This window comes from Carlito syrichta, unplaced genomic scaffold (genome assembly GCF_000164805.1).
Source record: "Carlito syrichta isolate Samal-C Ts95f unplaced genomic scaffold, Tarsius_syrichta-2.0.1 Scaffold147202, whole genome shotgun sequence".
NCBI classification, from domain to species: Eukaryota; Metazoa; Chordata; class Mammalia; order Primates; family Tarsiidae; genus Carlito; species Carlito syrichta.
The window spans coordinates 39,405-55,677 of NW_007091298.1; the positions used below are offsets into that span (position 1 = coordinate 39,405).

At 39.3% G+C, this 16,273-nt stretch overlaps 1 protein-coding gene across 1 annotated transcript in view; it reads left to right on the forward strand.

Annotated features, from left to right (window-relative positions):
• Nucleotides 1-263: 263 nt before the first annotated feature.
• Nucleotides 264-16,273, forward strand: part of ATP6V1H (ATPase H+ transporting V1 subunit H) — a 106,299-nt gene continuing 90,289 nt past the window's right edge. Inside the window, exons 1-3 of the mRNA XM_021708774.1 lie at nucleotides 264-413; nucleotides 7,769-7,871; nucleotides 12,023-12,127. Coding sequence (XP_021564449.1) covers nucleotides 301-413; nucleotides 7,769-7,871; nucleotides 12,023-12,127 — 321 coding nt within the window. The 5' untranslated portion in view covers nucleotides 264-300. The remainder of the gene's footprint in view (nucleotides 414-7,768; nucleotides 7,872-12,022; nucleotides 12,128-16,273) is intronic.

Sequence of the window (16,273 nt, forward strand, 5' to 3'; positions counted from 1 at the left end):
AGTGGTCACTTCAAAAATCTCACTGCAATATTAATGCCAGTAATTACAACTTTCTTGGAAAAGAAAAAAGCCTAGAAAGCTCTTTTACGGAGCAGTGAACTATGGAGCAGTGAACACGATTTGAAATTTAATGATAAGACTTTCGGACTTAGGATTTTTAATATTTGCCTTAGGATTTAAAGTGATGATGATATTAATAACATTAATTGTCAAAAAAAAAGCACCTGGTATTCTATTCTGTTTTTATCTTGCATCTAAATTGAAGATCTGTTGAAAAACATTCAAGAATATAAAGTTTAGATGACCAAAATGGATATCCGAGGTGCCGTGGATGCCGCTGTCCCAACCAACATTATTGCTGCCAAGGCTGCAGAAGTTCGTGCTAACAAAGTAAACTGGCAGTCCTATCTTCAGTAAGTAATTGATTCACACCACTTTTCTGTGAATCATGGATAATCATATGCTTTTGCATCAGATTCTTTCATGGTCATGCTTCTCTGAGAGTAATATTGGAAAAATACTAATAAATGTGGAAGAAAAACTTCCTCTTTAGTTGTCTTAGGGAGTTAACATAGTGTGGTGGAAACAGTTTGTGGCTGTAGCAGCAAAGCAGAGCTCATAGAACTTTTGACCTTCTCTGGCTGGAAAGAAGTAAGTTTTGAATGAGTGGAAAACATGGGAGGAATATTCATGTGCTGTGGAGGGAGGAAGGGGATATAACCAGTAAGACCGGACAGCCTAGTCCTGCTTGCCCTGGTGATCGGTGTGGGTGCAGATGGTCCTTTTAGAATGGTGCATACAATGAGTAGAAAGTGTAGATGTTTGAGTTGTGAGGCCTGTGTTTGTGTTTTGGTTCTCAGCTAGTTTAGTGATCTTAAGCAAATTACTTAACTTCTCTGGGATTCAGTAAAGTAAATGTGAAATGGGAATACATATCCCACAGGCTTGTTGCTGAAATGTATTTAAAGTATTAGCACAGAGCCGGGCTCGGTGGCTCAGCCTGTAATCCCGCGCCTTGGGGAGGCTGAGGTGAGTGGATTGCCTGAGCCCGCGGGTTCGAGACCCGCCTGGGCAGCGAGACCTCATCTCTACAATAAATCAAAAAATCAGCCGGGCATGGTAGCGCACGCCTGTAATTCCGGCTACTTGGAAGGCTGAGGCGGAAGAATCGCCGGAGCCCAGCAGGCGAGGCTGCGGTGGCCGGGAGCGGCCACTGCACTCCAGTCCGGGTGACAGAGTGAGACTCCAACTCAAAAAAAAAAAAGTATTAGCACAGTTGAGTACTAGCCTTAGTAAGGTGAACACAAATTGTAGTTCTTCCTCTTTCTTTGTTGTATGTATTAAGATTTAGTGTACTGGTGTTTCAATATTTGTATCTGTAAAGTAAACATTATTCTTGACCATATTTTATCATTAATTTCATATCTGTTTATTTTGGTATACATATAACTGAGATATTAGGGAAATTCACTTCATATTTGCATGTCTTTTGAAGAACAAATTGAGGAATCTGTAGTTTTATATTTAACAGGATATTTTTTGTTGCAGGAGGAATATACAGTGTATAAAAACGATCCTTTTGTTTTTTTAAATTTACTTACTCATTAAACATTTATTGACTACCTGCCAAGTTTGTGGCATTTTTCCAGGTTTTGAGGCTACAAAATATAGAACACCATCCCTAAAGGAACTCAGACTCTAGAAGGGGAATCGAATGTTTTAGCAGATCATTTAAATGCAGTATGTTAAAGTTGTGCAGGGTCGGATGGGTATACAGAAAAAGGACAGCTAATCCACTCAGAAAGTTTTCCTGAAAGGATTGGAATGGTCCTTGAGCTGAGCTTTCAAGGATGAGTGGTATTTAACCATGTGACAAGGAGGAACAGCTTTCTGAGTAGAACAGACAGCATAAGCAAAGGCAGGAAAGCAAAGACAGCACACTGGGTGGGAGTCATACGTGCTTTGGAGGCAGGCAGTGGAAGAGCTGAGGCTGAAGAAGCAACCAGGGGCCAATAGCGAAGGTGCTGTTTGTGGTTAGAAGGAGTTTGGACTTGATCCTGTTACTGCTTTTCGAGCTGTTTCTTAAGCCACGAAGCCCATGGTTAATGTGAAGTCTAATAATGGAGTTGAATGGAGGTAAGGGTGTGTGTCTCAGAGATCTCCTTGAGATCATTCACCTTTAGGGTTCCAGGTTGCTGTAGATGTTTGAAACCACTACAACTCACAGCTGGGCATTAGATGATCAGATTTGACTCTTGGCTGGAGTGTTCTGTCGACATGTGGAGGGTAGATTTGTGAGTAATAAGCCAGAGGAAGGGAGAGGCTATAGCAGTAATCAAGGTTATTGGGATAGATAGAATCGCATAGGATGGAGAAAGTTATTTTATGTGTAGGGGTAAAAGAGAAGTCTAGGATGACCTCTGGATTTCCACAGGCCACTAACTGAAGGGCAGGGGAGAGACTTACTGATGTTTTTTCTGTTCATTGACATTTTTGTAATTGTTTAAATCTCCTGTGAAATTAGGATCCCCTGCTCTGTTCCCTAATTTTAGTCCAGAGTACATAAAAGCTAGAGGACAAGGAGTTTCATGTTTATAAAGCCTGGATCTGTTTATAACCTAAATAGAATAATGTTGTTGGTCATAAAGCATTGACAGACTGGCAGAACTTTCCCTCACATTGGCGCTTGGAACATTTCTAGTTACATGGAGTTTCAAAATTGCTTTCTCTTCTGTTCCTCCTGCCCCATGGCTTACCACTTGTGTCGCATTCTCCCTTTTTCCTGTGTCCGTCCTTTGCTGTCCATCTCACAAATTTCTTTCATAAAACCCCTCCACTCAGTATGTGTGTGTACAAGTGTTCACCAAATGCTAACTGTGAGCCTGCTGTTCAGCCTGTTGATGTGGGCACACTAGTGGGTGTGAAATGTGCTTGTCTGAAAGAGCTTACAGAGTGTGGTGGGCTGGAGATGAATAATCAGTGAATCTCATGTCACATTACGTGCTGGTGTAATAAAACCTTTGGAAGTATTCCCTAATGTCAAGAGGTCATTTTGCTTGTTACAAATTAGCAAGTTTTTATAAAAATACAGTATTTAAAACATGTATTTATGTTTGATGAGGCTTTCTCTTTCTTTCTTTCATTTTTCTTTTCTTTTTTTTTTCTTTTTGAGACATGGTCTCATTCTGTCACCCAGGCTGGAGTGCAGTGGTGTGATTATAGCTAACTGTAGCCTTGAACTCCTGGGCTCAAGTGATCCTCCCACGTTAGCCTCCTGAGTAGCTGGGACCACTGGTTGTGCCAGCACACATGGCTAATGCGTTTATTTTTATTTTTTGTAAACGCAAGGGTCTCACTATGTTGTCTAAACTGGTCTTGAACTCCTGGCCTCAAGCAATCCTCCCAACTCAGACTCTGGGATTACAGGAGTGAACCACCATGCCCAGCCAACTTTTTCTTAATAGCTCAACTAGACAGAACATAAATGAGTGAGTGTGGCTATGTTCCAGTCAAACAAGAATCCATGAAAACTATGTTTTGAGGATACAAAAATCATAAAATACTATTCTTGTTCATGAATTTAAGTCTAATGAGGAAGCAGAACTTTAAACAAATAATAAATTGTGTTAAGTGTTAAAATGGAGAAATATGTAAAGTATATGTATATACAATAAAAGGAAATGCACAGCAAAGGTCAGAAGGAAGTAATTGCTAGGAGCACTGGGAAAGTTTCACAGAACACATGAAGATACTGTCAGGAACTGCTGAGGCAGAGCAGTGGGAGGCTGTTGTGAAGGAAGGTCTAGGCAGGGAGCGGAGGTCTGCCAGAGCACACCATGCTGGGTGAATTCAAGCAGTTCAGTGTGGCTCCCTCCGGCCAGTGGGTAGCTACTTCATTCACCGGGCTTGATAGGCTAAACACCAAGGGGCCATCCTTGACTCTTCTGTCTCCCATACAGCTCATGTCCAGCCCATTAACAAATTCTTTAGCTCTGTATCCAACACTTACCCCAAGTCTGACCTCCCCTCTCTACCTCTACTGCTCCCCACCTTGCACACCTCCTTCTGTTGCTCCTGTCACTTTCTAGCCCCCTACTTGGCCTCATTTTTTTTCATAGCATTTATAGCCTTAACATTGTGATGATAAAGCATCAGCAGACTGGCAGAACTTTCCCTCCCTTTGGCATTTGGAACATTTCTAGTTACATGGAGTTTCAAAATTACTTTCCCTTCTGTTCCTCCTGTCCCATGGCTTACCACATGTGTCATATTCTCCCTTTTTCCTGTGTCCGTCCTTTGCTGTCCATCTTACAAATTTCTTTCATAAAACCCCTCCGCTCAATATGTGTGTGTATGTGTGTGTGTGTGTGTGTGTGTGTGTGTGTGTGTGTGTGTGTGTTTAAAAATTATCTATTTTTGTATTTGTTTATTTTCTGTTTTCCCCGCTGGAATGCAAGCTCAAAGAGGGATGTCTGATTCATTTCTGTGTTACTTGTTCTTGAAGGTGCCTGGCACATAGTAGGCTGTCATATCAGTTGATTAAATTATGAGAAGTGTATTATACTTGTTGAGAAGTGGTGGAGATGAGTATTCGGAAAAGGAAGTAACATACTTGGTAATTACCATACTATTTAACATTATTTTTATAGAAATACTGCTACATAGGTTTTTCTATCCTATTCTTTTTTTAAAGATGAGTAGATAACTTCAGATAGGTTAAGTAACATATGTATGCTTATAGGTTTTGATTAGTCAGTTGGTTTAAAAGATTTTTTACTGAATGCCTCTACCTAGGTACTGGATAGAACTCACAGTCCAAAAAGAATAATATGATCAGATATGTGCTTGAGAAAGCTGTCTATTAATAGGTAAGAAGATGGTTTGAAGGAACGTTGGATTGGAAGCAGGGAGACCTCATAGGTGAACTGTTGCCTTAGGACTGAGCTACTCCAGAGGCAGTAATAGGTGGAAGAATTGTTAGAACTGGTGCCTGATTGTTAGTGGGTCAGTAGAGAAGACGCTAGAGCCCCAAACCAGCTAAATTATGAGACTATCAGAGGAAGACTCAGAAAGGAATTTAAACAAGGAAAGGAAAAGGTTATCTGCAACAAATGCAAGAAAGATTTCAGAAGGAATGACTTGCCAAATAACAAACAAAGTTATGTAAATGGAAAATAAATCTGCAAAATTATAAGGTTACCAAGTGTTACCTTCATGATATACCTTCTTCATGATAGAAAAACTGCAACTTTTGGGATGTGATTATCCTATTCACAAGGTTTATGACATGCCTTTCCACATCAGCATAGCAGATTTGTGGGTAAAGTAGTTTTAGCTATGAAGTTCAGGTTTAAGGGAATGCTCAACATTCATTTATTTTGTGGCTAGACCCAGGCAGGATGACCATGTATCTTATTCTATATCAGAGTGCAGACTGTCTTTTCCTGACTGGTGTGTGAAGTGGTTAGCCAGAGTGGAAACTGACCAGACTTCTTGTTAACCAGCCTGTGGGATTAGTGATCTCAGTTCTGTCCCTGTAGGGTCTGAAATGCCTCTGCCATCTGTGGGAGGAGATAGGAGTTGGAACTGTGGGATCTAGGGCCCGAGTTCAGATGTGAGGGTGGAAGGGAGCATTTTGGGAGACCCTGTGGAGTGAGAAATAAAAGGGAGCCTCGCACAGAAGCAGAGGTACAGGTGTCAGTGGAAAGGGCTGGCTTGAGGGATGTGAGAAGAATCTGGAAGCTAAGGAGGAGAATGTCAGGAAGTAGTCCCAGTGTCACCTGCTTCAGAGAGATCTAGAAAGATAAGGACTGGAAACTGTCCTTTGGTTGGTAATTAAGGAATTGTTGCAAAATAAATAGAATAGTTTAAGATGTTAATAAATGAGCATGGATGAAAAAGTTATGGCGCTTAAGACAGCATGGACTGTTACAAGTGGTGGATTACAAAGTCCAGAAGCAAATTTGAAATGTGGTAGTAGTGTATACAAAACGTGGAAGGGACAGAGTAAAACACGGATCGATTTTGAATACATTAAAATCAAGATCTCTTTTGGAAGAAGGTGGGGTTATAGGTAAGAGTAGCAGGAGTATGCAAGTTCAGTGCCCCTTATCTTGTGGAGGAGACCACTCTGAGTACATCACTTTCCTATGGGCACAGGAGAAACCGCTCTCTGTGGTTTTGCCTTAGCCCTGACTGGGCTCTTTTCCTCCAGTGTGCTGTGCCCCTCATCCTATCCCTGTCCTCTCCTGGGAGTACTTATTTATAAATACTCCTCTCAGGGCCCGCCTCTGGGAACCTGATCCAAGACAGCTTTGAAAAAGTGTCACCTGTCTGTAATTATGCATATTGGGAAACCTGCTTCACTAAATATTTCTCTGATTGGGCTCTGTGGAACACCAATCCCTCAACATGGTTGGGGCTGAGGAAGGAGGGACAGGTTTTTAAACTGCAGAGTTAAAAAAATAAAAAAACCGAAAAAAAATAAAAGCGGGCATGGTGGTACACTCCTGTAGTCCCAGCTACTCAGGAGGCTGAAAGAGAAGGATTGCTTAAGCCACACACACACACATACACACACACACACACTCTCACTCACACACTCACACACACACACACACACACACACACACACACACACTAAAGTATATTACCGGAAGTTTTATTTTACATTTCCTTTACCCATTTTGTATACATCATGTGCTTTTAAAAATATTTGCTCATTAATTTGCATAACCACCTAGTGGACTAGGGCAGATGGTATTGTAACTGCCATTTTACTGGGGGGGAAAATACTGGTCAGACGGGTAGTGACTTGACAACGTTTCACACCTGGAACTGGAACCCTTCACAGGTAGACTCAAATGCTCTGCTTTTCCTACCATACTGATGGCCTGAAAGAATTGTCTTGAATGAATCCTGAAGGCCCAGAAGCTTATAGCGACTAGCAGGGCTCATCTGCAGATGCACTTTTTAACAAGGAAGGCTCTGCATTTATAGAGATGAGATGGGGGTTTTGCGGTGGCGTGTTCAAGTCTTTGACAAGTGGGAGGCCAAGTTCAGTTTGGGAGGGAAGATGCCAGCAGTAATGATGCCGAATTTGTGAAAATGCTGACATCTCAGTGGAGGAACAAGGCAGTTGGGGATGATTGGGAGGGAGGGAAGGTGGGACTCTTGATTTGAATCTCTCACAGGGGAGTTTGGGAAAGAAAAGCAAGATTTCAAGGATTGAGTGCTGGGAGAAGCCTTGAAGAATGAAGAGCCAGTGGTGAAGGGACCCCTATAAGGGGTAGAGGAAAACAAGATTTCACTGAGGAGGAAAATCACCCTTTAAAAAAAAAAATTTGGAGAGAAAGAGTATGCCATCGAAAGTGATTGTAGAAGTTCATATAAAGAGGCTTTGAACTTGATAAATTAGGTGGCCAAGTAAATAGCTTGTCCTGGGAAGGGGCATAAGGGTGAGACTTTTGGTAATTTATTGAGTGCTTACTATGGGCTAGTGCTGTGCTAACCACCTTATGTGAGTTATTTAATTTCACCCTCAGTATAGCCCCTTAAAGGCAATGTGATTATCATTCCCATTCTGCAGATAAATTAACTCAGGGTCCAGAGATTTCATCCTATTAATAAGTGGCTGAGCTAAGCTTTGAACCAGGTCTACCTGATGCTCAGCCCTTGTGCTTACTGTCAAGGAGAAAGGGAATTCTTCTGTCACTTATAGTGTCTGTGGAACGCCCATTGAGCAAAACAATTTATTCTTTCTTTCTAGGGGACAGATGATTTCTGCTGAAGACTGTGAATTTATTCAAAGGTTCGAAATGAAAAGAAGTCCTGAAGAGAAACAAGAGATGCTTCAAACAGAAGGCAGCCAGGTCATTAATATAACATTGTATCATGAATAGTTTCCTATGTTATTAAAAATTCTAGAACAATCTTAGATATTGAATGATATTCTGTTGTAGATATTCAGCATAATTTAACTAAAAATCCATTTACCGGAAGATATTTAAGTGATTTCCAGTTTTCTTTGCTAATTTTGGGAAAAATGTTATATTGAGTGCATTTATATCTCCATCCTTTTCTGCATTTCTGAATATTTTCTTAGGATAGACTTCTAGAAGTGAAATTATTGTTTCAAAGTATATGAAATTTTAAAAGTTGCTTAACTTTTTTTTCTTTTAAAAAATTATTTGTAGAGACAGGGTTTCACTATGTTGCCTGGGTTCGTATCAAACTCCTGGCCTTAAACGATTCTCCCACCTCAGCCTGCCAACAGGCATGAGCCACCGTGCCTGGATGAAAATTTTTTCTATTTTGTATTCTTACTCGTAATCTTTGAAATGCCTAATATAATTAAAAATATTTGAATTTACTGGGTTAAAAGGAACATCTTATTACTTTGATAACATGGGATTACATTTTTTTTCTCATTGAAAAAAATCTGTATCTGTATCTTTTAAATTTTTGGAAAGCATCTTTTTAATTTTAATCTATAAGGTTTTGGTACTTTTTGTTTAGTTTATACAGTCTTTTTGCATACGAAATCTAGTAACGTTTGTAGCAAATGTTTTCCTTATTTGCTGTTTACCTTAGAATTGTTTTGGAGTTTGTTTTCATATACACTAGTTTAAAATGTTTATGTAGTTACACAGGTTGATGTTTACCTTTTGTGATACATTTGTTATAGTAAAATAAGAAAATACTATTAAGTAAAGAAAAAAACAAGAGTTATTCTATCTTATATTCCTCTGTTCAAGATGACTTGTGTTAACACTTTAATGTATACCTTTCTAGACATTTTTCTAGGCTTAATATAGCTTACACACTTATTACTACAAACATAACCTTTTTTTTTTGTTTGAGTCAGTGTCTCTGTTGCACAGGCTGGACTGCAGTGGCACAATCATGGCTCATCACAGCCTCAACCTCCTGGACTCAGGAGATCCTTCTGCCTCAGCTTCCCAAAAGGCTGGAACTACAGGTGTGTGCCTCCACACCTGGCTAATTTTTAATTTTTTTTTTGTAGAGACAAGGTCTTGATATGTTGCTTAGGCTGGTTTTGAACTCGTGGACTCAACCAGTCCTCCCACCTTGACCTGCCAAAGTACTGGGATTACAGGTGTGGATACAGCACTGGATCCAGATATTTTTAATGGATGAACCATAATGTTCTAAACCAGTTCCCTACTGTGGCGCATTTTGGTTACTTCTATTTTTTTTCTCTGTCATAAGAAGTTTTGAGATGAACATTCTTAATTATTTCTTGTAATAAATTCTAGAAGTGTAATTATTGACCCAAACGTTATGAGGATTTTGATATATATTATGAAAATGCCTTCTTGATAGGTTGTGCCAGTTTGCAATGCCTGCCAGCAATATTTAATAGTACCCATTCTCCTGCTCCAGCACCTACTCTGGGTCTAGCCCTTTGGCTTTCATCGTACTGATAGGTGAAAAATCCCTGTTGTTGAGTGATGCATGGCTCTATATTCCTTATCTACTTTTCCATGGAAGTATTTACATGATTCTTACTGATTTGTCAGGTTCCTTTATGTGTTAAGTATACCAGCTCAGTGTATGCTATATTTCTGTAGCTTGTTTGCTGAATTTTTAGCTTGATTTATGGGACCCTTTGCCTATTGAAGTTTACTGCAGTCAGATCTAGGTTCTTCTTTCCTTTGTGATATCTGCTTTTGTTTTCATCCTTTGAAAAAGCTTCCCCACCCCAACTGCATATACATTGTGAAGTATATCTCGTCCAGTATTTACTCAACACGTGCATGCTGAGTCCCTGTCATGTGCATGGTGAGACTGGGGATATGTTGTTAATAAGACAGGACTCTTCCCTGAAGGAGTTAAAGCAATTTTTTCTTAATTGCAGCGTCTATTGTGATGGGCCTTTTTTGGGGTGGTTGTCAGGAAATAAGTGTCTGGTTTCATCCAAACAAAATGGCAGTATATCTGAAAAGAAGAGATGACAAAATGCCACAGGCAATTTATATACAGAGGGTGCCTATATAATATATATAATATATAATATAATATATATTATATTATATATAATATAATACACTGCCATTATATTATATATTATATATATTATATTATATATATATAATACTTATTTTAAGAAAGGAAAAAACTAGCCGGGCTCGGTGGCTCAGGCTGTAATCCCGCGCCTTGGGAGGCTGAAGTGAGTGAATTGCCTGAGCCCGCGGGTTTGAGACCCACCTGGGCAACTTGGTAAGACCTCATCTCTACAATAAATCAAAAAATCAGCCGGGCGTGGTAGTGCACGCCTGTAGTTCCAGTTACTCAGAAGGCTGAGGCGGAAGGATCGCCGGAGTCCAGCAGGTGGAGGCTGTGGTGGCCGGGAGCGGCCACTGCACCCCAGTCTGGGCGACAGAGTGAGACTCCAACTCAAAAAAAAAAGAAAGGAAAAAACTGTATTGTAATACTCAATATATACTGATAACAAAAGGTGAATACAAGTCATGTTTGACTTCTGCAATTACAAGAGGTACTCAGGGTGGTTACCATCAGCAGTCAGACTTCTGATTATGGTGAACTGCTATAGGATTTATTGCTGTTTGAGGCCTCCCAGATCTTCCCTTGTGCTCATCACACACAATACCATGCGTCTCAAAATGCATCCAATTGTTAGGTGCGTTGGAGGTTCTGTTGCGTACTCATGCCTCCATTGTCATTTTCTTCTACAACGTTCTTGAATATCAAATACTACTTCAAAATGATCTTGTGCTCCTCAAATGGCAACTGTGCTTTTGCCATTTTCCACTGTCCTGCCTTTCACACGGTGATGCTAGCATTCATTTGATAAACACCATCTTTTGAGCGAATATCATACTACACATTGTTACTATAATTCAGTTCTACTTCAAAAAGTTATAGATAACGTTTCTTAAAATGTGTATACATTTTTGTGGCACCCCTGGTATTTTTGCTAAAAGAGGTTACAGTGTTTCCACTTTAATGTTTTGATTCAGTTATTTATTACTTTTAACTTTTAAATGATGTGAATGTATTTGTAAATACTAATTTTGTAACCTTTTAAATTTCAATATTCAGTATGGTGACTAGGCTATCTATCCATGGAAACCATGACCCATAGATAAGCATAAATTTGGGAGGATGATTTTGATAAGGTATACATTTTTCTGTAGCATGGCCTTTTTACATGCTGTTTGTTCCATTGAGGATCTATTGAATGAATGAATGAGTACTGAATAAAATATACTTTGATTTATATGTCCCTAAGGTGAGATAGTTTTTCAGAGTATGACTCCAAATCTGTTACTGAATGGTGTTTCATACATAAAGCCATGTTTTTTTCTTTTGGCAATTTAAGGGATTTTGTAGAATAATTTTGATTGTGCCCTGTTTGATTTATTTATTTAGAACTTGACCCTATTATGAGGTGCAAGTCTACTGTTTTTCAGATTTTCTGATGTAGGGCACTGGTTGGCTGATAGAACCCATATGCAGCTTGGTCCTGTTCTCATAATGGTCCTGGGAAAGTTGGTAGGGAACATATTGTTGACTCCAGTTTTTATTGAGTTCCAGAGAGATTTTCAGTTGATGTGTTGTGGAATAGAGGTAGCTCAGGGCCTTCTGATTCCGGTCTCTGGCACTCTACTTCCCTTTAAGCACAAAAAATGAAATAAAATATTCTAAACCAATTATAATTTTTACTGCCAGCGTAACTTTCTGTTGTCATGAGTGATCAAGCGTTAATAGTGGCTAGGTATATCTGTTTAAAAATAGTAAATGTTCTGAAACTTATTGCAAGAAATGAGCAAAAATCTGAGGCAAATCATAGTAATGTCCTCCCAAACTTCGTCATAGCAATATTTGTAGAAGGTATACATTTTCTATAATTAAAATTTGTTAGTTAATGGAATTTGTATTCTAATTTATGAAAGAGAAATAATGTTTTACTGACGTTCCATTAAAGTGTTGTTTACAAATGAAAACAATAATTTAATGTTAATCTCATTTTTTTTAGTGTGCTAAAACATTTATAAACCTGATGACTCATATCTCCAAAGAACAGACTGTTCAGTATATACTAACTATGGTTGATGATATGTTGCAGGTAGGTATATTCTTTGCTTAATACGTTTGGTGACTTCATGTTTTTGTATACCTCACAATAGCAACCTTTTTTTTTTTTTTTTTGGTAAGATTTCACTTATAGCATTGGTTCTTCTCTAGAGGGTAATAATATATATATTTTCAGTTATGTGAATTATAATTTACTAATAGAGCTAAAGATGGAGATTCCTACACACAGGCGATTTTCGTTGTTTCTCAGGATATCAAGTGGTAGTTAATGTATTTTTTTTGTTGTTGAGCACCAGTGAAATTTGACGAATCGCCTGAGGCTTTCTGGATGCTCTGTGTGCTTAGAGGTGTTATGGCTGCATCTCTTTCAACCAACAGATTTCAGTGCTCATATGTTCCAGGCCAGTGCCAAGCCCTTGGAGATTCAGTACTTTTTGTTCCTTTAGAGAACCGTTTTGCTGTCACTGGAAGCTTTTCCAGTTGCATAGTTTTTGTTTACTGCTCTACTGTCCCCAGACCCAGAGTGTCCTCTTTTATTCATAATTTTGTATTTTATACTAGAACATAATCTAGGCTTAGATTGTTGGTATGTGGAGGCAAGCCATCCAGCTGCTGAGTTCAGTGCTTGTCTGCAAGCCTCAAGAAACTTGAAGCAAAGTGTCAGTCTGAGTGTTTAGGGGGCATTATTCTGTCATTTCACAAGGAAAAAAACATTGTTGATGTGCTACTTTTCACCAAGCATGGTGCTATTATTGGGGATACAAAGGTTAGGAAGAATGGTGCCATCTACCTGGGGGTCATTATACCCTTTACAGGAATCTAGTGATTTTATAATGTGAGGAAGGATCAGTATCAGGCCTGTCTGAGAATGACTGACCTTGGCGGCTCTCAGCACTCTTTCTTTTAAAACAATAAAGTTTAGAAAAATGGGAATGTTTTGGTCTCATTAGTTATCTTGGATATTGCAAGGGACTGCACCTAGAATGAGGGAGCAATGAGATGGCATGCAGACTGTGGTTTTATGTACCCTCCGTTATCATATGTAAATTAAAAACCTCAGCACACTGATATTCCCCATTTCATTTCAGCTTAGCACCTCAGGGTTCATTCTCGTCTCCCCTTTCCGTATTTGTACTTCTTTAACAGTGAGATTGTGAGCCCCTCTTATCCTCAGTGTGTTTACTTTTCTTCTACCCTGTCATGTGCAGGAAGTAGTTTCAGAGTTGTGGAACCATCGCATACAGAAAGCAAACCTTTTATCTAGAGCTCAGTGTTTGCAGTTCTCTGTAGACTGAGGGTATGTAGTCAGAGTATTGTGTTCAAGTTTCTTTCAGAGTGGTTGTGTATTTTTCTTTCTCCCTCCCCTTCATGCCCCGCTCCCCCGCCCCCCCAGGGGGGCAACGCTAAGCGGCTGCACACTCCCGAGGCTGGAATTGACAGGCGCTGTACTCCAACCAAAATACGCCATTTGTGTTTTCACACACGGCGGGAGGAGAAGCAGCCAATCAGAGACGAGCCGGGAGCGCCTCTCCCTCTTCATGAGCCATGGCTCTGTCCAGTTTTGAGCTCTTTCTGTTCCCTTCGCTCTCCTTCTCCGGTTGCCGCAGGGCGGGCCTCCCTCCCGCCTGCACCCGGCTGCCCCTTTCCCTTCCCGCGTGATCAGCGTCGTGTTTCCGACTTCCCGCAGGAGAAGACAACCGCGCAACTCCCAGCACTCCAACCACCTTCCCCGCCCAAGCCACCGGACCTCCCCTCCCACCAGAGTTCGGCCCCCCTACCTAGCCGAGGCGCTCTCGTATTTTTCGTCAAGTATTTCCATAAAGTACTCTGAATCATTTGTTTCTGTTTGTATTCTACCTTGTTGTTTGTTTGTTTGTTTATTTTGAGTTGGGGCCTCACTCTGTTGCCCAGGCTGGCGTGTGGTGGCACAATCACAGGTCAGTGCAGCCTTGACCTCCTGGGTTCAGGTGCTCCTACTTCTTCAGTCTCCTTAGTAGCTGAGACTACAGGCACACGCCATCACACCTGGCTGGCTTTTTTTTTTTTTTTTTTTGGTATAGATGAGGTCTCACTATGTAGGCTGATCTTCTGAGCTCAAGCAATTCTCTTGCCTCTCCAAGTGCTGGAATTATAGGTGTGAGCCACTGCACCTGGCCAGATATTTTTAAAGGTCATTTTCATATCTTTATTTTTTCTGAATTATTTGTTTATGTTTTTGCCCATTTAATTTTTAAGAATTCTTTATATATTAGGGATATATATGTGATATATAGTGCAAATATTTTCTCCCAGTTTGTTATTACCTTTTGTCTTTGCTTATGGTGTTTTTCACATGATACAATTTTTTTGTAGACTAATTTACCAAATTTTTAAAATCTGGATTTTGAGTAATTATTAGAAAGCTTTCCTTCTTCCTAAGTTACATTTGCGTTCACCCATTTTTTTTTCAGTACTTGTGTAGTTTCATTTTTTACAGTTAGGTACTTGGCCTGTTTAGAGTTGATTTTTGTATATGATGTAAGGTATGTGTCTGCTTTTATGTTCTCCAAATGACCATTCAGTTTTCCTAGCACCTTTTATTAAAACATGAGTCTTTGCCATAATGGCTAGAGATGCTGCCTTTAGCATTAAATTTCTCTGTGCTCCTCCTATAAACCTATACTGTTCTTCTGGAATACCTGTGTGTTCATGTTTCAGCACCACCCAATTTTAATGAAAGAAAAGAAAATAATGGTCACAAAATTTAAAACTAAATTGTAAAGAGCTCAAGAGTCAAAGAACTGTAAACCAAGGATTATGTATCATACAAGCTGTCCTTCAAGTATAAAGACTATAAGGCAGAAAAAAAAAAGTTAATGCATAGTTTAAAGAACATAATACTCACAAGACCTTCTTGAGGAATCTACTAGCAGATAAACTTCATCCTATCAAGAGACTTCTGAGAAAACTTCTGCCAAAGGACCAGTGGTGAAAATTTAATATAATTTTAAGGCAGAAAAAAGTGTAGAATAATTACATGTAAATGTTACATGTTCTGACAATGCAAAAAAAAAAGCCACTAAAAATGAAAGAAGAGAGGAAAAGGAGATAGAAGGAGTTTACTGACTGCTGTAAATCAAATACCATGCAAAATGACAAACCAAATTATTAATGAATAAAACAGGCAATTAACAGTATTAACGGGGTATAAATATAAAAATAGCCAACAGAACAACTTCCTAAGTGCCAAGAAAATCTTATTAAAAATATAAGTGTATGCCAAACGACCAAGTGAGGATAAGCAAAAAATTAAGATTAAAATTAAAAAATAAATGTGCAGGCCTGTAATCCCAGTACCCTGGGAGGCTGAGGAAGGAGGATTGCCTGAGTCCAGGGGTTCAAGACCAACCTGGGCAATTTGGCAGGGCCTAGTCTCTACAATAATTAAAAAAAAACAAAAGTTAGCCAGATGTGGTGGTGTGTCTGTGGTTCCAGCTACTTGGAAGGCCGAGTTGGAAGGATCGCCTGAGCTCAACCTGAGGTTGGGGTGGCAGTGCACTTGCCACTGCACTCCATTCTGGACAGCAGTGTGAGACTCTGACTCAAAGATAAATAAACAAACAAAAAATAAATAAATATGCAAATAGAATGCATCATTAAGAGAATAAACAGTACATTTAACATAGCATACATGGTAATTATAATACCGTATGATAAGAGTTGAAATCAAATTCTTAGTAATATTCATAAGTGTAGATGATTTAATTCACTTATTAAAAGAAAAAGGTGTTCAACTCACAAAGCAAGACCCAAGTCTATTCTGTATATAAGAGGTGCCCTAACAATGATGTTCTACCTGAATTTTGAGTTCTTTGATGAACTCATTCAGTTGTTATTCTGCATGTTAGTGGGTTATTATTTGAGGAGATGGTGGTCTCTTCCTCAAATAGGTAACTGTTAGCACTTCCCAAATATTAAAATCAGTGTATTTAAAGATAATTAAATGATCACTTGAAATTTGAAGTTTTTGTATGAGATTATTTGTGCTTTTAGCAAGTATTGCTACTGAGTAACTATATTCACCTGACAGACCAGAAAGTGGACAACAACCAGTGATACCAAGAGAAAATTTAGGTGAGAGGTGAAGCTTTAATGATTTAATTAAGAATTCCACTTTTACTCAGATCCTAAATCCTCCTCCTAGTATGATATG